We start from the raw sequence: 26,341 nt of genomic DNA, 5'->3' as shown, positions 1-26,341 counted from the left end.
TGGTGGCAGTCACCAGTCTGTCCACCGATGGCAGTCATTCGCGGTCCACGTGTGTGTGTGGGCCCGAAGTCCCCTGCCCCAGCGGGCTGTGTTCCCGTGAGCACCAGGACACGCAGCCTTAGCCTAGCCAGTCAGAGCCTGGAGGGCCTGAGGCCGAGGGGGACTGGTCCCCGTGTAACCAAGGCCCCAGAGTCAGGTGAAAGCCTGGTATCCCGGCGTCCATCTCCAGCTGCACGAGCCTGTCCTAGCGGGGGCAAGCCAGCTCAGCCGCCCTCAGGCTGCTCAGGGAAGGGGCCCTGCCCCAGCAGCCAGAGTCGGTGGAGCCCGCCTGCCCCCACCCTGGTATGGGGCCTCGGGCCTAGACCCCAAGTCGGAGGAACCACATCAGGAAAGCATACAGGTGCCAGAGTCTAGCCGTACAACAGCCTCACGACCCCCCCGCCCTCCACCCCAGGTACTGTGGCAAGATCTTCCCCCGATCAGCAAACCTCACGAGACACCTGAGGACACACACCGGGGAGCAGCCATACAGGTAGGAGCCGGCAGCCCTGTGTCCGGTGAGACAGGGAGGGTGGGGTGGGAGCCGGCACCCTTGTGTCATGTGGCTCCTTGGCCCCCTGCTGACACCACCGCCATCCTGGGCCCTGGGGCCTTCTAGAGATTAGGCAAGAGCCACCCAAGTGGGCTTCCTGAAGTCTTGCCCGCTCCCAGAGTGGGGTGCCCGGGAGCGGCTGCCCACCTCCCGCTGTCGCCTGGGGCAGGGCATTCAGAGCAGCACTGGCCAAAGCCAGGGCCCAGGGTGGGCTGTTGGGGAAGCCTCGCTCCACCCCTCCCTGCTAGTGGCCAGTGGGCCAGGGCGGGTGCCTGAGGAAGGGCGGGCAGTGGAAAAGGAGATCCGTGCAAATTCGGGTCCCAGCCCAGGGTGGGGTGTCCTGAGAGCTCTGTTCATCTGCCAGCCCTGGATGGAAGCCACGTGTCTGCTCCCCTCCTGTCCCTCCATGCTGGGCTTCTGCCTGCAGAGATGCAGCTGGACCGCAAGTCCGTGTGGGAGCTGCCCGCCTTTCCTGTTCCCAAGCGGGGAGACGGAGGCTCAGACCGTGACCGGCCCCGAGTCAGTGTTTGCGGCGGCTCCAGCAGCCCCTTCTGCTCACACAGAAGCAGATCCTGCTCCTTGGTCCGGGGCTCCCCGGGGGGCTTTGTCAGGCAGAAGGCTGGGGTGACAGGGACCCCCCCCCCAGGGAGGGGCCTGAGATTTGGCATTTTTAATGAGAGCCCCAGGTGGTGGTGACCAGGGGGCAAGTCAGGGAAGGTGCTGGTTTAGATGCCACGACCTCACCCCGGGTGTGCCCGGTCCGGTGAGTGGCCGTCGCTGGGAAGAAGGAGCTTAGCATGGCTTTAGGTTGGCGGCAGGAGACGGCTACAGTCTGGCCATACGGAGGCCCCCGCTAGCCCCACACTCAGTGTGCGTCCCCGTCCCTGGGGAGGCCGGCCACGTGGGGAGCCCGCCGGAGCTGTGGTCCCATGCCCCCCCAGATGTAACAGGCGCCCCGACCGCCACAGGGCCGCGTCCTCTACAGAGCTGGGTGCCCCCGCAGGCCCCCCACCCCCACCCCCAAAAGTGGCTTACAACTCCACAGAGGCTCGCAGAGGAAGGACGGACTTGGTCTGGCCTCCTACCTGAAATGAGAACTGCCTTCTGGACGGTGTTGCGCGTGGGAGCCCCCAGAGGGTCGGGCTGTGTTTATAGAAGAATTTAATTACCATTGATTTCTTTTGCTCTCTCCAATCTGTGAGTTTCGGCTTGTGTAACAATAATTGCTCTGAAAGTTTGTGTTGCAAATCCTGACTTGATCTGGCTCGGGGCAGCCCTGAGATGGGGAGTGTGGTGCTCGTGACTTCTGCCGTCCGGCTCACTTGGGTCATTGGAAGAAGAAAGTTCACCTATCGTCCGCCCATCCGTCCACAGAAACAGGCCGTCCCGGGGACAGGCCCCACCAGAGGGGAAAGCCCCCACCCCTGGGGAGGCCGATTCGCCGCGCCTGCTGCTGGCCTCTGAGCTCGGCTCCAGGCCAGCCCCACTTGTGCCCGCCACCACGTGCATCCGAGGCCCCTCGCGAGCCGGCTGTAGGGTGACAGTCAGACCAGACAACCCGGGACACTCTTCCTTTTCCATCCTTGCCTGAGATTATGTGAAATCGCTTAGAACGTCTTCCAAAGCCCCGATTCCAAGCGAGAAAGCCCCTTCCATGTGACCGATGGTTTGCTTCCTGGAGAGAAGGTCAACTCTCCTGCTAGGCCCCCTGTCCTCGGCTAACGGCTTCTCCAGCTTAGAGATCCTGGCCTCAGGCTGGGAGACACGGTGCAGCTGAACACACTCAGTCCCTAACACTGGGGCAAGGAGGGCTTGTTACGATGTGGGCTGGACAGACAGAAGTCCTGCCTCAGCAGTGAGGGGGCTGCTTCTCGCCTCCTTCCTGGAGGCCACGCCCGGGGTCCCTCTGGGACACTCCTGGGCAGGGCCGTGGCCACGCTCTGGACACGTGCCTTTGCGGGCTGGCCTCCGTGCTCCTGCGGGACGTGAGGTTCTGACTTTGGGGACACACGACTCTCCCTCTGCGGCTCGTTTCCTCCCCGTGAGCGAGGCCCCATTCCCCTTCCTCTGGTGGCCCAAACCTGTCCCCCTGCTTTCTAGCTCTGTTTTTCAGGGCTGGATTTCAAAAATGTCTTTTCTTCCCTTGCCCTGCACTCCCTGGGACAGCTGGTGTGGCCCGGCTGGGTCCCGGGGAGGACGCTGCGCCCTCCCCCGCCCCGTGCTGGCCACCCCCACTTCGCTGGCTTCCCTGGGGGGGTGGGGGGGTGCCTCGGTCACTGCAAGGTCCTCTCAAGGCCCTCCTCTGCCAGCGCTGCCGGCCACTCCCCATCGCAGAGACCGCAGTGCCGTGCCGTTTCTCGCAGCGAGGCCATAAATTCCCCCGGCCACTTGTCAGCGTGTTTACGACGCAAATCCCAGCTGCTCTGAGAACTCGGCTCCTGGAAGCCCGGGCTCACTGCTCCCCTAAGTCTCAAATGGGCTTCTTGGTCTGGGCCATTGATTTAGATCAGAACCGGCAGAGGGCCACACTCCCGTCTCTGCGGGAGCAAACTGAACGTGCGGCTCCCCCTGCCCCCCTCCAGCCCCACGGAGACTGGAAAGAGAGCCCTGTTTCTGGTCACAGGAAACAACCCTATGCAACCCCGTCTTCTACTCAGGCCTCCGACCGTTTGGGGACCATACAACACTGTTAGGGGGAACCTGTCAAAACCCTTCTGGCTTCCCGAAGAAACACGGCGGGGGTTGCTGTGCGCGGGTGGGCCTGAGCCCACGTGTGGACGGGCCCCGGGGAGGCCCGTTCCCTGGGCAAGAGGCGAGCACCCAGACCGGCTTGGCCTTGTACTTGGTCCTTCCTGAGCGATCGCCGTGGGGGGCAGGACGGTCATCTGGGAGCCTGACACCACGGAGGGCAAGGATCCGTCCGTGACGGGGTGAGACAGTGCGTCCTGGGACCTAAAAGCCCTCCTTTCTGGCCCCTCATGTGGGGGAGCGCCGGGCTGCCAGGTTAGCCCGGCACCGCTGACCCCACCTCGAGGAGGCTCCCTGGATGGTGGTGCTCGCTGGGTCTGAGGACGTCAGGAGACGTGGGAAGACAGGCCGTGACCAAAGCCCCAGGTTCCAGGGGCTAGAAGCAGCTTAACCAGGCCAACTCGGAGCGGGGCTGAGCACACAGAAGGCAGAGGGTCGCTCGGGAGGAGGCCGGGAGCGCTGGCCAGGCTGCTCCTGACAAGATCTCAGATGCTCCTGGCCCCCAGCTGCAGAGGAAGCCAGAGTCAGCGAACCCGCAGCCAAGGAACTCCGGGAACTGAATGAGAGAGTGGGAGACCTGGGGCCCCTCTAGCAGGGGCCTCCCTGTTCTCTGTGGGTCCATCGTCAGCCCCCAGGGGGCAATGAGGCAGGAGGTTGGCCTCCGCTGACAGTTTCACAAAGCTGCCCCTCAAGGCTGAGAAAGCTCGGCTCCTGGCCCAGCGCTTGCAGCCCTGGAGGCCCCACGCTGGTGGGGGCCTGCGTCTTCCTACCTCGGGGCGCCCGGGGTGCACCGTGACTGTCCAGACTGCCCTCACAGGGGTCACGGGGCAGCGCCACGAAGGCCACCTCACACAGGCCTGCTGGCCCGACCCGACACCGCCCTCCGGCACAGCTCGGACCCAGGGCGCGAGGCCGGGGTTCTGCACTGAGTGATCGGGGTCGGGGGGCCTCCGGTGGGAACTCCCCGCCACCAGGTCGGGACCGGTCCCTGGCACCTTCCAAGCCGCACCCCGCACGCATGCGCCCTGCGGGGACCTGCTCCAGCCTCCTGTCCCGTTGCAGGAGCGTGTTTGGGCCCGTGGGTCCCTGACGGCCGGTGAAGCCGCCCTGGCGAGGGCTGAACCCAGATACGCGCACACACGACACGTGTGCGCACGCGTGCACCGGACACAGCGGAGGCGCTCAGAGCCCCGGGGGCCGCTCTGGAGGCCGCGGGGCCTCGGCTCCGAGTTCCGCCACCAGGAGGCGCTGGCGCCCGGCGAGCCGTGCGGACCCCGGGGTGCGCAGTCCTGTGCTGGGGCCCCCCCCCCCCCGCCCCCGCCCCCGCCCCCGCCCCGGCCCCGGCCCCGGCCCCGGCCCCGCCGCAGGCTCGCGCTCTCGCGTTCCGGCTTCTTGGCGCGGATGGGTCCCTGCACCCGAGGCCGGCCTCCCTGTCCCGCCGCACAGTCCTGTGGACTCGACTGAAGCCGTTGGCGGAAGAAGCGCCTTTTTCACATTTCCCGAGCGCACGGGCTGGCGGTCACCTTCAAACGGGCGCTAGGAGTGGCGGGATCTCGAGGCGCGCGGTGCCCTCGCCCAGAGGCTGTGGTCGTTTGCCGTCCTTGGAACAACGGCGGCCCGATGGGGGGCGAGACCGGGAGCCCCCGCACCTCCTTCCGGGGAGTTCCGACGCTGAAGAGGGCCTGGGCAGCCCCCGAGCCCCCCTATGAGTCGGCTGCGGCTGGAGGACCCGCGGACAGGTCCCAGGCGGCTGCCCCCAAGCAGGGCGGGGCCTCTCGGTCAGGGAGCAACATTACCCCCGAGCAGGTCTCCTCCTTGGGGGCGGTGGGCGCGGGGCGCTCCCGAGGGTCTTTCCATGGTGCATGGCCGCCCCCTCGAGGCCGCTGGGGGCATGTGTCTTCGGACTGGGCCTCGGAGCGGGGACCCAGACGCAGAGGCGGGAGACTGCAGGCCGGGGAGGGTCCCCTGCAGCAGCCCGGAACCGTCCACCCGCCTCCTTCACGTCAGTGGACGGAGGACCGCTTCCTCCTGCCCCCGAGGGGCTTGGCGGGCTCAGCCAGCCGCCCTGGGGCAGCAGCGCCCTGGGAAACGGGGTGGGGGCACCGGCGTCTCCGCCAGGCTGCAAGTGGGGGCTCAGCCCTCAGGGCAGGGTCCGGGCTGCTCTGAGACGCGTGTGTTCTCCAGGTGTAAGTACTGTGACCGCTCCTTCAGCATCTCCTCCAACCTCCAGCGGCACGTGCGCAACATTCACAACAAGGAGAAGCCCTTCCGGTGCCACCTGTGCAACCGCTGCTTCGGGCAGCAGACCAACCTCGACCGGCACCTCAAGAAGCACGAGCATGAGCACGCCCCAGGTGCAGCCGGGGCAGCCAGACGCTGTGATGGGGTGGGGGGGGAGACCAGGAGCTACATCGGAAAGAGACATCAGGTGGAAGTGCGGGGAGACAGAGAGGGGTGGGGACACAGGAGAGGGGGGCAGAGGGGGAAGGGGAAGACGGGAGGGGATGGGGAGGCAGGGGACTGTGGGGAAGCCAGGGGAGGGGAGGGGAAGGGGAAAGGAAGGGGGGTGGGGAAGACAGGGAAAGGAGACCGGGAAAGGGAGGGGAAGCCAGGGGAGGGGAGGGAGGGAAGAGGGAAATGAGAAATGCCCCTGCTCTGACGCTCCCCTCCCCCCACACAGTGAGCCAGCACTCTGGGGTCCTCACGAACCACCTAGGGACCAGTGCCTCCTCCCCCACCTCCGAGTCCGACAACCACGCACTTTTAGACGAGAAAGAAGACTCCTATTTCTCTGAAATCAGAAACTTTATTGCCAACAGTGAGATGAACCAAGCAACAACACGAACGGACAAACGGTAAGAAGTCGATTCCGGACCCCGAGAAGGCCTAGATCCAGAGCCCACCTGTGTGGCCACACCCAGAGGAGCACCTCTGCCAGCACTGGCCCCCAGGGTGCCCCCAGACGGGACTGGGGCCACAGCAGGGGGGAGACTGATGGGCATCCATTCTGTCCCCGGCTCTGCCACCTGCAAGTGGCCTGGGGGGGGCGGCACTTCAGCAAGTACTGCCCCCACCCCCCCACCCCGCCTCCGAGTCTGGGTCTGGACGGGCGAGCGGAGTAAGCATCCTGACCGATGACAGGTGTGGTGCTCTGGGTGCCGCACCAACATGTTGGCCTGGTTTGGTGTGGGTGTCAACGGTGGGCGGCAAAGTGTGGACCAGGCAAGGGCTCCCGCCATGAACCCTCCTGCAGTCTGAGAGTCCAGACAATCTCCATTTAACCCGAGGCACTGGAGGTGTCCCAACAGGAGTGTCACACACACACACACACATGCACACGAGACCACACAGGCACGCACACATGTATGTGTGTACATGTGTGCGTGCCTGTGGCTTCTCGCACACGTGCATGTGTGTACATGTGTGCGCACACACATGCATGCACACATACGTGTGTGCACGAAACCACCGTGTGTACACAGGCGTGCACGCGCATGCACTGGCGTATGTGTGTGCATGCAAATCCACACGTGTGCCCACACATGCGCGTGTATACACACATGAAACCACGCGTGCATATACAGGTGCGCGTGTGCACTCAATGCACGCACAACATGCACGTGCACGCACGCACACTGACACATGCACACCGTGACATGAAAACAGCAGAATTCACATTCGAGACGTAGCAGGTATCCTGCACAACCCTGGATCCCAAGGCTCAGCCAGGGAGGGGCATTTCCTCTGGGGGCCCTCGGGGGAGGGCACTTCAGACCCCACAGGAAGACATTCTCCTGGGTGAGCACTGGTGCCAGACCAGCTGGCAGAAAATCAGAGGCTCTCCAAACAGCAAGAAGCCTTGGGGAGCAATCGCCTAATTCTGCAGCGGAAAACTGAGCCCAGAGAAGGTGGGGGGCCTTGCTCCAGCCATCAAGTCAGGCCCAGAACCTAACAGCCAGAGCCCCACCCTTAGATCTGTGCACCGAGCGCCCCCCCAACCCCACCCGGCCCGGCTCCATGCCTACCCACCTCCAGCGAGGAAGGAGGGGTCTCAGCACACCCGGCTCCCTCCAGGACAGGCTGTGTTTTCGGTACTCCTAGGGGACAGGGCCGGGGGCACGGGGAAGTCTTGTTGAATTTATAAATGAACGTGGCACTTGGACTTTGTCTGGGACCATCACATCCTAAGTCATGCCCCCCGGAAGGTGATCTTACCGGCTGGCCAGGTAGGGCCTGGGGTGGGCTCCAAGGAGGGTGTGGTGGGAGAGGCTGGCTGCGGGCTACTTCCCAGAGCCTGAGCCCCATTCAGCAGTGGGGATTCCGGTCCGGGTGCCACCTTGCCTGCTCTGCTGTGGACAGAGCGCCCCGTCCATCCCAAGCTGCCGGCACGCATGCCATGGTGTCACAGGAACCTAGATACCTGCCCCTTGGGGGAGGCATGGAGCCTGCGTTCAGAGAAAGTCACAGATGTGAAGACCTGGGTGCCAGGCCTTATAAGAGCCCTGCAGACGGGCAACGAGACACAACCAGGCTGTTGAACACCATCCTTTGAACTGAGACTCCCTGCATCCAGGACAGAGGCCGGTGAAGAACCTATAAGCATTTGCAAACGGCGTTCCCCATGGGAAGCTCGGTCCTCCAGGAGCACCAGTGAGGCCCTCACGCTCGCACCCAGGTGGCAGGCCCAGCTCTCCGCCATGAGGAAGAGGAGGCCTCTCCAAGAAACCCACTAGGACAGAGGGAAGAGGAGACGGCCCCACCCTGACCTTCACCGCAGAGCATCTAACTGGGGCTTTCCCGACAGCCCCTGGTGACGGTTCAGACAGGAGACCGGCCCCAGATCCCTCGGGAAGCCCCAGGGCAGAGTTGGCCACAAACCCAGGCCCTCGGATGGCCTATCCCACTGAGGCCTTGTCCTGGGTGCTGGGGAGCCTCCAGGAGATGCCCCACGTCGTGGTCAGGAGCGAGAACCACGATCACAGGTGACATGGATCCATCAGTCTGTGTGAAGTGGTGAGACGTTTGGGGCCAATGTCGACCTTATCCAGTTCCCCTCTCAATCAGTTTCCTTCTGTTGACCATCAAGGAGAATTTAGGGACAGGCAGGCTTCCTGGTCCTATAACCTCTTTAACATCTGAGCTGAATTTTGTCCCCCACCAAATCCTAACCCCTAGTACGTCAGAACGGAGCCTTATTTGAAAAGAGGGTCTTTAGAGATGTGGTTGGTTAGGACGAGGTCATCGGGGTGGCCCTCAACCCCACACAATGTCCTAAGGGGAGAGCGGGACACCGACCACACGCAGGGAAGCACGGGAAGGTGACAGAGCTGGGGGGATGCGGAGAAGCCTGTCCCCAGGGCACCAAGGACCACCAGCCGGGGCCAGCACCTGCGGCCTCGGGAGGAAGCAGGCCCGCCGGTGCCTGGGTCTCGGACTCCAACCTCTAGGTCCAGATTCAGGGAGAGACGGGTTCCTGGGGTTGATGCACGGGCCGGTGCAGGGTCCCGGCGGCTCCGGGGCAGCACGTGCTGCAGGTGGCTGTTTGGAGGACAGAAGTGCAAGTGCTCTCGCTGCCTGGAGCTGCCGCCAGCCTGCCGGGCCCCCCTCGGTCCCGGCCGCCCCTCCCCCGGCACCCCTGCGTGGTGCAGGCCTCCTGCCCGTGGGCAGATGGGCCGTGGCGGCCGCGCTCCCTGCCCCCGGAAGGGCTCGTATGTAGACCCGCACAGTGCCCTTGGGTTCGATTAAACCTGCCGGGGGCTGCCTGGGGAACGTAACCCATGTCCTAGCCCCCAAGTCACCCACCCGTGCTATTCGTGCCATCCGCGGCATAGGGGTGTCCCCATGTCACCACGAGGGCACGGGCTCTGGCCTGCAAGTCACCCAGTGGAAAGCCAGAGAGGGGCAGCTCCCTGGTTCCGGCCCGTGCCACTGGGCTTCAGGGCCCTTGGTGGTGGACAGACATGTTCCAGCGACAGCACAGGTGACCCCTGAGGAGGGGAGCGTCAGGCAGGCTTCTGCCCATCTGGGATGGCAGGTCACCTCTGCAAAAGGCAAGGAGGGAAGACGAGGCTGGCCGAGAGCCTGGCCACCAGGGGCATCCGTGGCCGGCCCATCTGCACGAGCCGCTGGGTCTGGAGCCCGGAGCTCACTCGGAAAGCCTCTCGCTCTGTCTCAATGCCAAGAGCAGGACTCCTGTCTCCCCCAACAGCCGCGGACAGATGCCTGTGGGCCATGCGAGGTCAGGAGGAACGGGTGCCCAGATGTGGGCTCAGGAGGTGTGCGCCCGCCCTCCCCATCCCCCCCTCCAGCGTGCTGCACACCTGCCAGGTGGTCCCCGGGCGAGCGGCATTTCCTGGAGAAACAAAAAGGCTCGCCCTCGCTCAGCTTGGACTCTTGCCTTTTAAAAACGAGGATCCGGAGTGGAAAAGTCTCTGCCAGCTGGAGTGACCCCGAGGGAAATGAGGTGGGGCCTGGCCTACAGGACAGAAGCCACCAGTCTCTGAAGCAGACCCTTCTGGGCAGGCCCCCCCAGCTGACAGCGGCCCAGCACTCGTGCTGCGACACCCCGGGTGCCGGACCTCCCAGCTAGGGAAGAGACCCGTCACTCTGGGTGGCCAGTGTCCCTACATATGTCTTCGTGGCTGGCCAGGAGGAGTAAGCAAGGGTCAATCAGCAAACCTCCCCAAGGACACCCCTTGTGCAGTGCCCAACCCCAGCTCCAGCACCTAAGAACCCCTCCCCACCTGACTGGCATTGGTTTCCTCCTCAACACAAACACCCGGGATCCCTGGTGGCCAGTGTTCCCTCTGGCATCACAGGAGGCCTGCTGCTAAGGCCCCTCCCTGCCATGCCCTCAGGGGCGCCCTTCTCTCCTCGGCCCACTCCACAGGGACGGCGGCCAAGACCATGACCAGGAACGCAGACTCTCTTCACACAGGGTGAGGGCAGAGCCAGCTGTAGCCTGGTCGCAGGCCTTTCGGGGTCTGAGACCAACTCCCTCCCCTGTCGCTTCAGGCCGGAGGCCCAGGACCTGGACAGTGGCTCCCAATGCCCGGGCCTGGCCAGCGGGAAGCCTGAGGACGTGGAGGAGGAGGAGGAGGAGGAGGACGACGACGACGATGACAGTCTGGCGGGGAAGTCCCAGGGTGACCCCGTGTCCCCCACGCCGGAGCCCCAGGGCGCCTACGAGGACGAGGAGGATGAGGAGCCGCCCACCTCCCTGGCCGTGGGCTTCGAGCACACACGAAGGTGGGTACCGGCCCTCCGTGGGGGCGGGACCTGGGCAGCCTCACAGGCTGGTGCCCCAGCGTCATAAAGGCGGCCTCACCCTCAAACCACCCAGGACCCCACCATCCCCCACATGCACTCACCCCCATTCCCAGCAGGCATCTCCACCGTGGGAGGGGGGGCTCCCCGCTCACAGGCCCAGGTGAACCCCGGCCTGAGGAAGGGGGTCAGGGCCCAGCCCACCTCCCAGAGGCTCCCTCACTAGCCGAGGCCTGGAGGCAGAGTGTGGGAGGGAGAGGCGGGAGCTGCAAGGGAGCGGGTCCGGCCGCCCCACTGTCTCTGGTGGTGGGCCCGGGCAGTGACGTCCGGGCCGGAGCCAGGCTGTGCAGAGCAGGGGCTGAGCACAGCTTGGATGCAGCCAGCTGGGGCCCTTACCCGTATGGCCCGAGTGCCCCCCACCCCGCCTACATCTGGCACCGGGGGTGCCCCTGCGTTCCAGACCCTCCTGGGGAGAGCCCTGCAGGTCCAGGAGGCCTGAGCTCCAGGGAGGCCAATCACCCCTGGCCCCAGGTTCCTGGGAGTCCTGGCCCCTCCAGAGCTGCCTCCAGACCCGTCCTCCGCTCCCTGAGACCCGGGCGCCCCGCCTGCTGCTTGCGACGTGTGTGCACGTACTCACCACCCTCCACGCCCCTCTGTCCGTCCCCCTCTTGCATCCATGTGGCTTCCGTCCAGGTGTCCGTGTGTCTGTGTGTCCGTGTCCTTGTGCATGTGGCTCGTGGAGATGCCGGGGCGTGCATGCCGGCACGGAGCCCGCAGTGGGGCGTCAGAGGCCCGACCGGCTGACGCCAGGCCCCTCTCCCCGGTCATTGGCGCAGGTGTGCTCAGGAGCGGCCGGGCGGTCTGTTGGCTTTGGAGCCGATGCCGACTTTTGGGAAGGGGCTGGACCTCCGCAGAGCAGCTGAGGAAGCATTTGAAGTTAAAGATGTGCTTAATGCCACACTAGGTTCTGAGGCCCTAAAGCAGACACTGTACAGGCAGGCTAAGAACCAGGTAGGTACCTAGCAGAGCCCCCCGCCCCGGCACCCCCAGGCTGGAGGTGGTGGCCGGTGCCTGGGTCATAGCAGGACCACGGTCCCCGGGCCCATTGCATCAGCTAGAGAGACACCCAAGTGACCACTACTTCTCCGCAAGCAGGGGTGGGGCAGGGAGAGACTGAGACCGGCGAATGTGAGCCGTGTGCTCACAGGGGCGTGGGGCACTGTGCTCTCATCCCCCGTGGCAGGCGTCCACGGGCAGCTGCCCAGCCTGGAAGCTGTGTGGGCCTCCCTCCCTCTCTGATTCGAGCAAGCCTGGCAATGGCCCAGGCTTCTCTTAAAGGCAGCTGTCCTCACGCGGTCACTAATTCCCACCTGGAACTGTGACAGGGTCAGCGAGAGCACCCAGGCGGGCCTCAACCCCGTTCCTTAGTGCAAGTGGCCACAGGGCCCTGCTTCCGGCTTCCATCCATCTGGAGGGGCAGGGTCTCAGGTCAGCCCACCCAAGTCTCAGCGAAATTCGTCTGCGTGTCTGTCTTTGTCTTTTACTAATCCTGTCCCCGAGTGTAAGCCTGGGTGGGAGGAGGGTTGGCTTTTCCCCCATCCCGCTCTGCTCTGAGTGGAGCCCCAGGTCCCATGGCCTCGTGCCCTGTGGCTCCACGGAGTAGCCGTGCTCCCTCCTCTGGGCTCAGCTCAGACGGGCCATGCATCTGCTTCCCCGGGTAGCCGTGTGCTGTCCCCACAGCTGTCTAGAGGGGCAGCCCCCAGGCCCACCAGACAGGGACGGCCTCTTACAGACGACCAGGATTCCTGGGGCCCTCGCAAAAGTGGGGGAGGGGCAGAGAGGTGAATGCAGGGGAAGCAGCAGGGGAGACCCCGTGCATGGAGGCCAGGACCACGGCACCTCGTCCCTCTGCACGGGAGCCCAGCTGACCTGCGCACAGCCCCAGCCCCAGCACCTACCACATCTTCCTCTTCTGGGCCCTAGGGGAGACTCTGACCTTTCCCCTCCCAGTCTGGATCTGGGCAAGATTGAGCCCAGCCCAAGGCAGTGGGGGGCCAGGAAGGGCCAGCCTGGGATCTCAGAACCCCAGCTCACCTGTCTGTCCTGTGTGTGTGTGTGTGTGTGTGTGTGTGTGTGTGTGTGTGTGTGTGTCTTCTCCCCGGCCAGGCGTATGCAATGATGCTGTCCCTTTCCGAGGACGCTCCTCTCCACACCTCCTCCCAGAGCCCTCTGGATGCTTGGTTGAACATCACAGGAGCCACGCCGGAGTCTGGAGCCTTTAACCCCATCAACCACCTCTGACAGGCCCAGGAGGGGCCGGGGTCAGAGTCCAAGAAGGGCGACCTCAGGGCCCCATCGTCCCCACAGACATCCCAGCTGTGGAAAATGGAGAAGGGAGCCTCGGGGAGCGGCGTGACCTGGGCCAGAGAGACCTCCCTCCCCATCACCCGCGTCGACCAGTCCTCATCGTCCGTCCCCGCTACACACACCATGGCTCAGCTCTAACTTTTCCAATGAAAACTCAGAACCCAGGAGTCCCTGAGCCGTCCTGGAGGCCCACCGTCCAAGAATTGGTCTTAAGAACAGCGTTCCGGAAGGGTACAGCGCAAGGCCGGCCTGGCAGCGGCCTCGCAGGACCGACCCCGTGGGTGAGGGCAGGGTTTGAACCCCAGACTCAATGAAGGCAGCGGCACCTAGGGCACCCGCGGGTGTCTCAGGAAGGACCAGACAGACGCGGGTGTGCTCTTCAAAGGGAGATCGCCCAGACGATTTTTTTATAATGAGAATTACAGGAGTAACCCTTTTGGTAATCTTATTGACGACAGAGTCTATTTAAGCATGTGGTTTTAAAATAGACAGTATTTTTAAAAAAAGAAATCGAAAGATGACTTGCAAATTGTTTTTTAAAAGTAATTTTGCATTGCTTTGAAATCTCCGCGTCTTTGCAAACCCGAACCTGCCCAGAAACTGTACTGTGTCCGGGCGTGTTCTTTATACTGTAGATAACGGAGACGTTTTCTATCCCTGACCATATTTGTAAAGCCAACGGGATCCTGGGTGTCCCCGCACAGAATGGCGGGGCCTGGGGCCCCCGCCTGTGAGCAGTTTCAAACTGTCCGGTAGAATTCTTAGACATGGTGTCCTGGGCTGGCCCAAGGCTGCGAGAGAGGCCTGCCGCCCGTGTCCCCACGTGTGCGGCATGGGATTCATGCTTGTGGCCCCCGCCAAGACCCCCCAATTTTAAGGGGGAGGTGTGAGAGTGCTGGCTCGGGTCCCCCGAGCAGAGGTGGCCCGGGCTCCCGATGCTTCTTCCGGCAGGGTCTGCACATCAGCCACACCCGTGCGGCCCCCCACGGCCACTCTGGGTCTCCAGCCCCCCCTCACCCACCCCCGTCAGACGGACAAGGGGAAGGAAGCGGGCGTCCCCCTCCAACCCGTGGCCTCCCTGGCGTGTGCACTGCAGCTCCCCTGCCCCAGGCTGCCGGGCTGTCTGCCTGTGTGAGACCCCGGCTCCAGGACACAAGGGCCACCTCCACTCCTTGGTGGGCCAGACCAGCTCCAGACCGCAGGGCCCGGCCGGACGGCACCTGCTCAGGCCGGGTCTGCCTCTCCATGCAGATGGGCTTTAAATTATTCCCATAGGGGCCAATTTCAAATCATAATTTCTTTTTCCCTGATGGAATTTACCTTAATCTGTATATAACTTGTAATTTTTTTCTAATTCATTTCTTTTCTTATTTTATTTTTTCCTTAACAGTATTTTGGCATTAGACATTCTTATTGTGAAGAAATGATGTTAATATAAGTATCTAGTGAGGGACCAAAACCGTGTATAAGGTCGTGTGTCGTGTGATCAAGAACCAGGGAGTGGGGAGGTTTTTACTGTGCCAAATACCCCCGCGCCCCCGACGGATCCTGCTGCCCGTTTCCAGACAATCACGTGTTTTTGTTAAATTAGAGTTTCAGTTACATTCACATTTAAGACAAGTGTTCTATTTATTTCTTTTATTGTTTGGAAGGAAAAAAGAAGAATGTCCCAACAGGAAGAGAAAAAGATCATCCAAGTTGCCCTTAAAAAAGGATGTAGATGCAAGCGGTAGGGGTGCGGGGCGCCGGGGACGGGGCTCGGACGGTGCGTGAGCCCTGGGCGCTGGCCCCGGGGCAGCAGCCCAGTCGGAGCCGCTGTGTGCCCGGGGCCCGGCCGCTCCAGGCCCACGACAATCGTGTGCTTCCGCGCTGGGAGGCCTGTGTGGGGAGTCCCAGAGGCCGCCACATGTCCGCAGGCCCCGGGGGAAGGGGTCCACCTGCTCCCGGCCCACGGGAGGCGGCGAGACCGCGCCCGCAGGCCGGCGGGGTGCCCTGCGCGAGGAAGGGCGGACGCAGCCCCCGGGGGTGCGGTTCGGCAAACACGCCCCCCGCCCCAAGCATCACCTCTGCCTGGCTCGCCAGGCACCGTGTGGGATTTCCACTTCCCCTCCCTCCAGGTGGGACCCCTTTGCAGAGTCAACCTCAGATACAAATGCCCATTTCTGTAAACCCAAATTATATTTCTTCTGCTAAAGAGTAAGGCGTGTGCTTTTTTTTGCGATATGACTGTCTCTGCCTGAAATAGGAACTCTGGTCGGGTAGAAACCTGAGTGTCTGTTCTCCACGGTCCCAGATCCGAGACGGGCCGTGGCCACCCACTCTGGTCTGCTCTGCAGGCTCTGGCCATCTGTCACATGTGGCCAGCCGTGGCCACATCTTCTCTCTCCCTCCTTCCCAGAGCCCCACCTGCTCCTTTCCAGACCTTAATCTTGTCCTCCCGGAAACGATGGGAGTCAGCCCCGTTTCTCCTAAACGTTCAGCCCCTTGGGGCCCAGCACTCGGCAGATTTGGGGAGGTCTGTCCTTGGACCCCTGACAAAGGGAGCACTTCGTCCCTACCCTGGTGCCTCTCCCTGCCCCCGATGACAGCGAGCCACCCTCCCTACTCTTCTCTGTCCCCGGGCTGCCACACCAGCCTGGACCGTGGGGGCCAGGGGGCTGGGCGGCCAGAATTCTGAGACCCCAGTCTCGGAGCTTGGGTGCAACAGGGCTACAGGCTGGCTGACCCCTGTGTGCGTGGGTGGTGGCCAGGGTCAGACCTGTCAACCTGGGGACCCCCTGGGCCAGGGTCCTTCCGTCCAGCATCAACAGTGTTCCTCCTTTGGACCTTTGACCTCCCCAAATGGAAACTCAAAAGGAAGGCTCCCAGCTCTCCCCTCCACTGCCCCTCAAAGCCCGGCCCCCAGCAGACTGACACCATCTCCCATGCTGCTCTCATTCCTGGGACAACTGGGTAGGACGCACGGAGCTGCCGACCTTTGGCCAGCCAGACCCTCCGTGAGTGGGACCCAGAGATTCCCCTGTTTTGAACCGAGGGGTGCATGTTCCTCCAGCTGGCCTGGGACCCTGAGTGTGGATCAGTGGACAGGCTGAGCCCACGTGACCTTCCTGTTGAAGCCCAGCACCTCCGTGGCCCAAGACTGACCCCAGAAACTCGCAGGCCCTCGGCCTCCCCTGTCCTAGCTGCTGCTTCACTGAGCGCCCGCCCGGACACATGTCACCGTCGGCAGCCTTGCAGCCTCAAAGCACTGGATTGTGGCCCCCAGGCCCCCTGCCCTGATCCCCTGCCCCTCAGCCCCGTCCCCCTGCCCACGTGACTGAGATCTACTGAGCTGTATTCACTGTGTTGTCCTGGGGGAGGGGCGAGGACGCAGCGCCACCCAGGAGAGCCGGGCACCTTTCGTCCCTCCCGGCTGGGGTCGCGAGGCCGCGGCCGCTCCTGGTCGGTGGAGGTCAGCCGGGTTTCAGAAGCCATGAACCTTCCCCGCAGCAGCGAGCGATACTGTGACAAGACATTTCTGCGTGATTGCAGGAGCGCCCCTCTCCTCCTCGCGTTCCGGGCCGTTCCGTTCTTCCTTTCCGCCGCCGATTCGGAACGCCGCTTTTGGAAAAAATAAAAACAAAAGGCAGCTTGAGTTTTCCAAATGTGCAATTCACTTGTGAGCAACATGATTCCGGAGGTTTCTATCGGTGTGTCTTATATCGTGGACACTCCCGCCGCGAGGGAGGCCGAGCCCCGTGTCGCAGCGCGTCACGTGTCCACCTGCCGGCAAGAGCTCCACACCTGTGTGGCCGCGTCGCCCTCTTGCCGCTGTTGCAGGACAGACTTGGTTCAGTTTGTTTTCATTGTTTGGGTTTGTTTTGGTTTTGTTTTTGTTTTTGTTTTAGAATTGTATAGTGTTGAAAAAGAAATCAAATGTAAATGTCAGGTTTTCATATAATGTTTAAAAAAAAAAAAACCATTGAGAAGGAGGCCGGTGTATGTCCCACGTCCCCCGATTGTAAATTGCTTCTGTTCTAAGTAAACTGTGCATGACTCGTGTTTAGCGGTCATTATCGTGTCTGTTCGTGAAATTTTTATGAAAAGGAAAATTCAGTAGAGGCACCTGTCAAATATGTGACTAGGGTCTACGCCCTCCAGACAAGGAGCTCAGAGCTGCTCTGGCAACAAGCGCGGCCCGTGAGCGACGTGGGCACCGCTGAAGGGAAGGACAAGGGCGAGCTGCCCGGGGTAGGATGTCACCCACATGACTCTGCAGACTGCTTTGACGCCCGTGATAAAGACAGACGTGCCTGTGCAGAGAAGCTCTGTAAGATGAAGCCTGGGGCAGCTGATCGGAGGCGAGCGCCGTAGGGTGGGACTGTACACCAAATGTAATCTTTCCGATGCGATAATGAGTTTATACATGAGATCGGTATGCAATAAATCTGTGTGCTTTTGTACGTCTCGCCCCCACTCCGAGTGTCACTGAGGGAGAACGGAGGCCCCCCGGGGCCGGGGGAAGGGCCTGGGCTCAGAGCGTGGCCAGCAGTGAGGCTCGGCAGCATGGGTCGAGGGTCCCCAGGAACAGGCTGTGAGACGTGCCTAGCCATCACCCCAAAACTGCCCCAGGCCAGGGACCCTTGCTGTCCACGTTGTCCAGAATACACAAGCACAGCGAAAGTACGCACGACCCTGGCCGGCTCTGCAGTGAGCATGAGCCCCAGGCGCGCTCCCCGAAGTGCATCCGCCCAGCACATCGGCCTCCAGGGGTGTCCTCCAGGTGGCCCCTTTTTCAGGAATGTCACCTCCAGGTGCACCTGGGCCCAGAGCCAGCCCCCATGAACTCCTGCCTGGGACCTCTTTGCGGTGCAGGACCCCACCTTGCAAGGCCGATCCCAAACGCGCCCCTTCATAAGGGTGGACCCCCCGCCGGCCGGCCCTCCTCACCGCCCGCCCTGCATGCTGGCTGTGCTTACTGTCCTTGCACTGTCCCCAGCCAGGACCTGAGCCGCCCACCAGGCAACAGCCAGACACAGACCCTGAGCAAATGCATACCAGCCACGTGTGCCCACTCGAGTGTGGGGGGCGACCCCTGAATCCAGGGGACTTACCCCACAGAGTCTTCCCTGTGGTCCCTCTCCTTCCACCAGAGCACGGGGCGAGGTGGCGGGCTGTCTTTCTGACAGAACAACCCCCACCCTCGCCAAGACGGCACGAGGCCCCCCTGGGTGTGTGAGGCAGGAAGGAAGACTGCGGTGTCCAGCAGAGAAACTGGGAGGCTATGCCTTCCTCCCCAAGCTGTACAGTGCCTGGTCCAGAGTCTCTCCGAAGACAACCTCTGCGACCCCCAGAACATGCAGGGGCCCCTGAGCCTCTGTTTCCTGGTCAGAAATCACCACCTACACTGAATTTAGGAATGTAGGTATGGAAAGTGCCAGGACGTACCTCCCTAAGGCCTGGCCTCAAACACCTCAGCAGAAGGTGGGTTACACAAGCAGATGGATGGACGGACGGACGGACTGTGGATGGATGGATGGATGAATGAGTGGATGGACTGTGGATGGATGGACAGATAGATGGATGAGTAGATGGATGGATGATGGATGGATGGACAGACTGTGGATGGATGGATGGATGGATGAGTGGATGGACTGTGGATGGATGGACAGATAGATGGATGAGTAGATAGATGGATGGATGGATGGACGGACAGATGGACTGGATGGATGGATGAGTGGATGGTTGGATAGATGAATAGACGGATGGATGGATGGACAGACGGACTGTGGATGGACGGATGGATGAGTGGATGGATGGACGGATGGACAGATGGACGGACGGACTGTGGATGGATGGATGGATGGCTTGCTATCAGGTCCCTCACTCCAGGCAAGTTTCCACACAGATTCTGGGAACTCCAGGGCCTCTGAGGGGCCTGAACCCCCTCTGATGGGGGTAATGGGGAGGTGGGGTCCGGAGGTCCCTGTAGCAGTAGTTCTGTAGCCACCGAAGGAAAGAAACAATTTCCCCAGTGAGGTGTTGGTTGGGGGAAGCATCTAAATGTCTTCAAGTTGGTTTTTCTCCCAGACGTGACTGGGGAAGCTTCGGTGATGTCGTTGAGGTCACGCCCCTGATGGTCAGATGTGGGACTCACCCCAGGGCTCCTGGCACTGAGGCAGCATGAGAGGCTCCTCTCTGGGAAATACATTTCCGCTCTCAGAGGACAGATCATGTGAATCATGAATCTGATGAATGGCCTCACTTCCAGGTCATTCCGAATGAAGGAGTGATGGTGTCCAGCCCTCCCCCACCCCACACACACAGCCCTCCCTGGAGTCGCCCCCCCCCCACCGCTGGGGCTCCGTTGGCTGGAACAGCACTCCCTCCCACCCTCATTTGGCAGGGCCGGGCAGCTTTTCTCCTCCTTAGCCCCGAGGGGAGAGGGGAGTCTGCAGCCAGGGCGCTGTCTGATAATACCCCTATTGTCGGGGGGACCCCAGAGCAAGGGGAGAACAGAGACAAACAGAACCCTGCCGACAAGGGAACCCTGTCTTTCTGTAGCCCGGCTCCCCGCTTAAAGGACTGAGAAAAAGGCTCCATTTTGGAAATGGGGGATGGAAATCAACTAGAGAAAAATGTGTCAATGAAGAATCTGTTTTCTGGGAAAAGAGATGCTTTTGAATCCCTCCTCAGATTCATTTTGAGCCAAGTGAGCTTCTCGGTTATTTGCAGAGGAGCTATTTTGAGAATTGTTAACCTTATTTCTCGTGACAGCAAATGTCTTCCAAAAATCAAGACATGTCCTAATTTGGGGTCAAACGGTCAGACGTAAGGTGGCTTTTGTGGGGCCAGAGGAGCCAGAGCGGGGGATGTGAGGGGACTGCCTGTCCGGAGGTAGGTTGGCCAACTCTGCGAAGGAAAGTGTGTGCTTGCCGTGTGGGCCCCATGTTCTGCGTGGGTCTTTCCCAATTCGAGAAAGGGAAGTGGAGTCTGCTCTAGGGTCCACTACAGAAGAGGTTGGATCTTCAAGGTTACAGGAAGGGGGAGCCTGGGCACCAGCTGAGACCCCACTGAGGGGACTGGGGCCCACCCAAAACCTCGAGAGGGGGAGCCATCCCATCCGTCCCGGGATCTGACTGGTGGTCCTCGGATGCCGGAGGCCCCCAACCAGGGGGTTCCAGGAAGCCTTCGAGCTGGTGAGAGCAGGCGGCATTTTCTAGAACACAGTGAGCCGAAGACCAGCGTCCGCACAAAGACCTGTACGCCCACGTTCACAGCGGCTTTGCCACAATAGTCCCAAACTGGGAAGAACCGCCCACCCAGCCACTGGGGAGGGGAAGCACCAGCGTGGACACAAAGGGCGGCCACGCCCACAGCCAGAGCCGGTGAAGTCGGCTTCCTGGAGCTCAGGGCAGCAGGGAGTCCACCACCCGCCCCTGATTTGGGGAGACTCTAATGTAGGCAGGGCAGGGAGGAGCTTCATGGCGGAAAAAGGGAAGGTTCCAGGTGAGCCCAGATGGGGGCCTGGGAGCCGGGCAGTGAGGAGAACAGGCGTCCCACGAGACCGGTGGGGGGCTGCGAGGCTTCCTCCGGCCGCTCCGGCCTTGGGGGCGGGAGCAACACAGACAGAAGCGCGGGTGATGGATCGAGTCCCGCCGTCCCGGGCTGTCGCTCGACTTTCCGGGTTGGCTCTCGCAGACCGTGGGTCAGAGGTCGGAGTCCTATTTCCGGGCCTGGTCGCCCCGAGGTCCGGGGGCTCCGTCTCGGAAGCAGACGGACGTGGACGGCCGCATCTGCAGGAAGGACCGCGGCTCATCCGCACAGAAAACCACCGACACACGCGCACCGGCCGCGGCCCAGCGCGACCCAGCGCGACCCAGCGTCAGGCAGCGGTCCGGGAGCGGCAAGCGGCAGGCAGGGGCCGGGCTGGGGCGGGCTGGGGCCGGGCTGGGGCGTTGTCCGGCGAGGGCGCTCCGCACCATGCCGGCTGGAGGACTCAGCCTCGAAGGGGAGGCCTTGCCACAGGTGTGTTTCAGTTAACTTCACTTTTGGAAACCACGCGTCCCGCCCACCCTGCCCTCAGGCCTGGGTCCATCAAGATGCTCCAAGTCCGTAGACCAGCCTCACGGGGCTTCTGCTCAGGCTGGCAAGGGCTGGTCCACGCCGTCCCTGCACCCTGGAGGAGCCCTTCCCCCACCACCCCCGGCTGGAGCAGAGGGGACCCTGGCTTAGCGAGGGCCAGCTCCGGGGTTCCCAGCCTTGCTCGGCCACAGGCATCAGGGTGAGCCCGTCCTTCACCCCTTAGGTGCCCAAGCCCCCACCCCCGGACCACCCAGTGCAGAGCTTAGGAGCACAGACTCCCAGCAGAAACCCTCCACACAGAGTTTTAAAATGCCCGGAGCAGCCCCGCAGGCCACTTAGGACAGTGTCTGTGTGCAGGAAGAGAATAAAAATGCACCCGAGGGGGATACAGGCCAGCCCCAGACGAGGCAGTTGCGGGGTGGGGGGGAGGCGGGGGGGGGGCTCCCATCTCAGCTACAATGACCTGTAGACACTTTCGGGTCATTTAAGGGCATCAGGTCATGTAGAAAAGAGATGGGGAGAGGGAAACGACTCTTCTTCCTTTTCCAAAAGGCATACTTTTTCTGGCTTTTTCTTGTCCTGCTGCCCCAACGAGGACCAACAGGGAACAGAAGCTGGGAGGGCGGACCCCTCTGACTCGGTCCAGAACCCCGGGAGAACGCCGGCCATTTCTCGCCACGGGGCGCAATGCCAGCGGTAGTTGCCTGTACCCGGATGACAACGTTTCCTACTGTCCCTGCAGGGCCCAGACCTTTATCAAGTACCACGTGGGGTCAAATGTCTTATCTTTAATTTATGAGTGTCCATCTTTAGGTGACAATATACCACTTGGCGTAAACGATCTGGCCCTTGCAAGAGTGTAATTCTGTTCACGCTCCCATCTCTCATGCTGCTCTTCCGCACGTGACACGGACTCCATAACGGGCCGGGGCTCCTCTTGCTTGAAAGAGCCTCAAGAACTTGTTTAAGGGGCTGCACCTGAGTGGCTCAGTGGGTTAAGCCTCTGCCTTCGGCTCAGGTCATGATCTCAGGGTCCTGGGATCGAGCCCCACATCGGGCTTTCTGCTCGTCAGGGAGCCTGCTTCCCCCTCTCTCTCTGCCTGCTTCTCTGCCTACTTGTGATCTCTCTCTCTGTGTGTCAAATAAATAAATAAAATCTTAAAAAAAAAAAACTTGTTCAAATACAAAGGAGAAGAAAGTCAGGTGTATTCCCATGTTTACAGTCTCCAGTGGGCTTCTGTGACTTGTGAAGACCCGAATTTACTTCTCCAATCATTTCCTCTTGGCCCAAAACGCTTCCTTTGACGTGTCTTACACCGCAAACCTGTTGGTGATGAATTCTCGCAACTTTCATTGTAAAATTTATTGATTTCACTTGCAGTTTGATTTTCACCAAAAGTTTCTGGTTCTTCATCAGAACCGGACATCTTGATGGACAGATCTAACCCATGACAGATGGCTTTCCGGCTCTCCGGGCTCGAGGGCTTCCCGACGAGCAGTCAGACCGTGAGATGCTGTGGTGGCCTTTCTTGTATTCACGCCGCTCTGAGGTCATTGAGCTCTTCAATCTGGGGGCTGTAGGTTTTCTCACACTTGGAACATTTGGGGCCATTACTTTGTTAAACAAATCTTCCCCTCACCCACTTGGGGCCACATCTTATTAGACTGCATGGTATCAGCCTCAAATCAGCAAGGTTTTCTTACTTTTTCCAGGCTTTGCTCTCTCCATGCTTCATTTGGATAACTCCTATCATCCTACCTTCAAGTTTAAGGGTCTTCTCTTCTCTAGCGTCTAACCTGCTGCTAATTCCAGCTAGTACATTTTTTTTTTCATTTCGTATGTCGTATATTTTTATGTTTAGAATTTTCATTTGATTCAGTCCCATACGTTCTCTTTTGAGATATTCACCATGCATTTCTGTTTTGATTTTGCGCACGGCTTCCTTTAAATCCTTGGCTACAGTTTGTCTCGGTTTTAAACGCCTTCCCTGCTCATTCTATCATCGTGTCACTTTGGGTTCTGTGTCTATTGACTGCTTTTCCCCTTCGTTACAGGTGGCTTCTTCACATGCTCTGGCTTCTTCACATGTCCTGTCATATTTTATCAGGTGCTGGAGGTTATAAATGCTAAACTGTTGAGATCCTAGATTCTTGTTTTTAAGAATATTGAGTTTTGTGCCAACAGTGTTAAGGGATGGTGGAGACCATCCTGGCCTTTGCAAGTCTTGTTGCAAAGCTCATCGGGCAGGCACAGAGCAACCTTCACCTTATGCTCTGGGGTGAGCTTAGCCCCTCACCTGAGACACTGCCTTTGGTCCCCATCAAACACCCTGGGTGGCCACCAGGTCCCTTCATTCTGGGTGCTTGGCATTTAAGTGTCCCTGGGCCTGCATGGACACTGGGAGCCGTTCACCCTGGTGGCTGCTCTTTGCTTCGCTCCCTGAGACCTCACCCTGCACATGCACAGAGTAGCATTTCTGAGGGTCTCTGGAGCTCCAGCTCTGCACTGCTGCCCACAGACCCCCCCAACCCCCGCCTTCCCGAACCCCACATCTGCCCTCCCAACTCAGTGAGACCACCATGTTTCACCCCTTGGAAAAAAGTCAGGCAGCCATGGGGCCCTCCTGATTTGCCTCTTTCTCCCGAGAGCCAGTGTCCCCCCTCCCCTTGTCCAACATCTGAAAATAGATGCTTCTTGCACTTTCTGTTCCGTTTTCTCCTTGATGATGGTGGGAGCTGCCTCATCACAGCCAATATGTCTGTGATGTTTTAAATTCTCAATTGAAGTCAAATACACACATTTTGTTTTAACTCCCTACTTCTTTGGAAACCTGAAGTAATCCCTGATTACAACACTGGGGCCAGGGCTCTGGAGTCAGACAGGTCTGGGCTCTTATCCAGGCTGGGCCACTCACGAGCAAGGTGACAGTGGGTAAGCCTTTACCCCTCGGTTATGCGGGGACGATGACACACACACCTCGGGGAGTTTCGGTAAGAATTCGATAAGAATTCAATAAAATTATGTACACAGTAGGTGCTTAATAGAAAGTAATGACCATCTGCTCTTTAAGGTGCAAGGAGTGACCGTGTGCCCCCTGGGCTGAACTGCTCAGCAAGGGCCACGCTGGTGGGCCTGAGAAGCAGCCAAGCCCCGCCCCAGCAACCCAGGCCCTGCACCGCCCCCTCACCCATCTGTGGACCCCTCAGGCCCAGGCCTGCACTTGCCCAGCACAGAGGAGCCTCTGTCCTCAGGCCCACTCACAGCCACAGCATCATCCGAGACCAAAGAGACCTTTCCCAGCTGCCCGCCGGCTGGATGAGGCCCCGTGGGGCCCTGCAGTGAGTGAAAGGTCAGCCCAGTGCCAGGCCCGAGAAGAAAGGAGGTGGTTGTGCCCCTTCCCTCCACCCAGCACATTCCCTGCGGCCCCCAGGGAAGGAGGGAAGCAGGCAACGGGCACTGTCCATGCAGCCCTGGAAAGGGAGAGGGACACACCCTGCAGCCTCGTCCTCAGCCCTGGACACCAGGATGTTCCAACCAGCAGGCGTCCTAGAGGACTGCTGGCCCCAGGGCATGCTCTCTCCAGGCTGCGGTCCAGGGACAGAGCAGTGTCCGGAAGACTCAGCGCAGGCCAAGCCGCTGCAGAGGATCCCCTCCAGCCACGGGAAAGGGGCTCCTGCGGGTGGCAGGCACTCACTTCTCAGAGCAAGTGCTAGACAGCTATGGGGTGGGCGGGTCACAGCCTCCCCCCTGCTGGGGACGCTGCATGGGAAGGGGCCCTCATTTCCCATGCGCCAAGCTTGCCCATGCGCCAAGCTTGCGGCTGACCCCCATCTTTCCCCGTAAGGTAAACGTGGCTGTGTAGGCTCCAGTCCCGGGACCCTGGCTCTAGGAGCTAGGCCAGCCTGCAGCCTCCAGCCGTGGCCAGGTCTGGGGTCCGGGGATAGCACAGTGGTGTTACCCCAAGGTTCTCGAGGTCTAGAGCAGGGGACAGGGGCCACAGCAGCTGCTTTTGCCTGCCTCTGCCTTTCGGTTCTCAAGGCCGGAAATCTCAGGCTGGGACGGAGGCTCTGGGGGATGCAGGATGAGCCCTGGCCGGCTATGCAGGTGGATGTCTTCAGGGTGGCCCCCAGTCCCCGCCAGGCCCTCCGCACAGAGCTCCGTGAGACCTGGTGTGCCAGTCACCATTCTGCAGGACACCCCCAGCCCCCTCATGAGCGTGTGTCCCCGGGGGAGCAGCAGACTCGGCAGAGGGCAGGGGAGGTCTGAGAGACAATGAGAAGGGACAGGGCCTCTGCGTGGGCTCCCTGGGCAGCTTCAACCCACAGAACAGGATCGTGGTGTGTCCGGAGGCTGGAGGTCTGAGAGCAGGGTGGCTGCAGGGTCACACTCCCTCTGGGGGCTGGAGCGCAGGGTCCTGGCCGGTCTCTTCCAGCCTCTGGTGCTGCTGGTCGTCCTCGCGTCCCTTGGCGGTCACTCCACATCACCCCAGCCTCCGTCTCTGTGGTCACTTGGCCTTCTGGTTCTAAATTTCCCTCTTTTTATAAGGACCCTAGCCACGGGATTTAGGGCCCGGCCCAACCCAGTATGACCTTGTCTTCCTTACATCCGCACAGACCTTATTTCCAAATACGAGCACATCACAGGTGCTGGGGCTAGGATTATATTGGGGGGGGGGGCTCCGTGCAAACCCTGTGATGGGGAGCCCTCTCTCTCCGCCAGGGTCAGGGCCAGCCCAGAGGCCCAAAGCAGGGAAGGAGGGCCACCGCCTCTATCCTAACCTGGTTCCACACACTCAGGGTCTCAGCCACAGGGTGCGGAGAGTTCAGAGACTCACCCCTGCTGGCAGCCCTGGGGCCCTGCTCGCCACCACCTGTGACCCGGGGGGGCCGTTTCCTCCCAGGCGCTCTGCGCAAGCTCCTCGGTCAACGTTCACGCCCCCCAACACTGACAGCTGAGACAGCAGGGACTGAGACGCCGAGCCACTCACTCTGGGTCCCCCAGCCCCGGTCAGACGCTGAGCCAGCTCGACTCAGGGAGATGCCCCCCCCCCCAGAGCCCCCCAGTTTGGCGGCAGAGCCAGGCTCAGGGGCTGGAGGGGTCAAACAGGCACCGCCCAACCAGGGCCGGAAGGGGTGGGGAGGGGACCAACCCTGCAGCGACCAGGCCAAGTTCTGAAAGCAGGTTTTATAGGAAAGCACTGCGTGGGGGTCGGGCACCCGCGGGGCTTGCTCTCTCCAGGGGTGTCCTGCCCCGCTGCTCCACCCCACCCCCAACCCAGGCTGTGCCTTGTGGGTGCAGAACCC

The 26,341-nt window shown here is 61.2% G+C and overlaps 1 protein-coding gene and 1 long non-coding RNA gene across 5 annotated transcripts in view; one reads left to right on the top strand and one right to left on the bottom strand.

The window, feature by feature from the left end:
* Positions 1-14,581, top strand: part of PRDM16 (PR/SET domain 16) — a 299,784-nt gene extending 285,203 nt beyond the window's left edge. For 3 of the 4 annotated variants that reach the window (XM_047727114.1, XM_047727113.1, XM_047727112.1), the window contains exons 12-17: positions 455-532; positions 5,525-5,694; positions 6,021-6,195; positions 10,355-10,588; positions 11,443-11,617; positions 12,773-14,581. In XM_047727114.1, the coding sequence (XP_047583070.1) occupies positions 455-532; positions 5,525-5,694; positions 6,021-6,195; positions 10,355-10,588; positions 11,443-11,617; positions 12,773-12,907 (967 nt within the window). In that variant the 3' untranslated portion in view covers positions 12,908-14,581. The remainder of the gene's footprint in view (positions 1-454; positions 533-5,524; positions 5,695-6,020; positions 6,196-10,354; positions 10,589-11,442; positions 11,618-12,772) is intronic. The other variant, XM_047727115.1, reaches the window with a different exon arrangement.
* Positions 14,582-20,868: 6,287 nt separating this feature from the next.
* LOC125096996 (uncharacterized) overlaps positions 20,869-26,341 on the bottom strand; it is an 18,914-nt gene continuing 13,441 nt past the window's right edge. The window contains exon 3 of the long non-coding RNA XR_007126455.1: positions 20,869-20,881. This is a non-coding gene — a long non-coding RNA (uncharacterized LOC125096996). The remainder of the gene's footprint in view (positions 20,882-26,341) is intronic.

Source organism: Lutra lutra, chromosome 4, assembly GCF_902655055.1.
Source record: "Lutra lutra chromosome 4, mLutLut1.2, whole genome shotgun sequence".
Classification (NCBI taxonomy): domain Eukaryota; kingdom Metazoa; phylum Chordata; class Mammalia; order Carnivora; family Mustelidae; genus Lutra; species Lutra lutra.
This window is presented reverse-complemented; position numbering and strand designations above follow the sequence as displayed.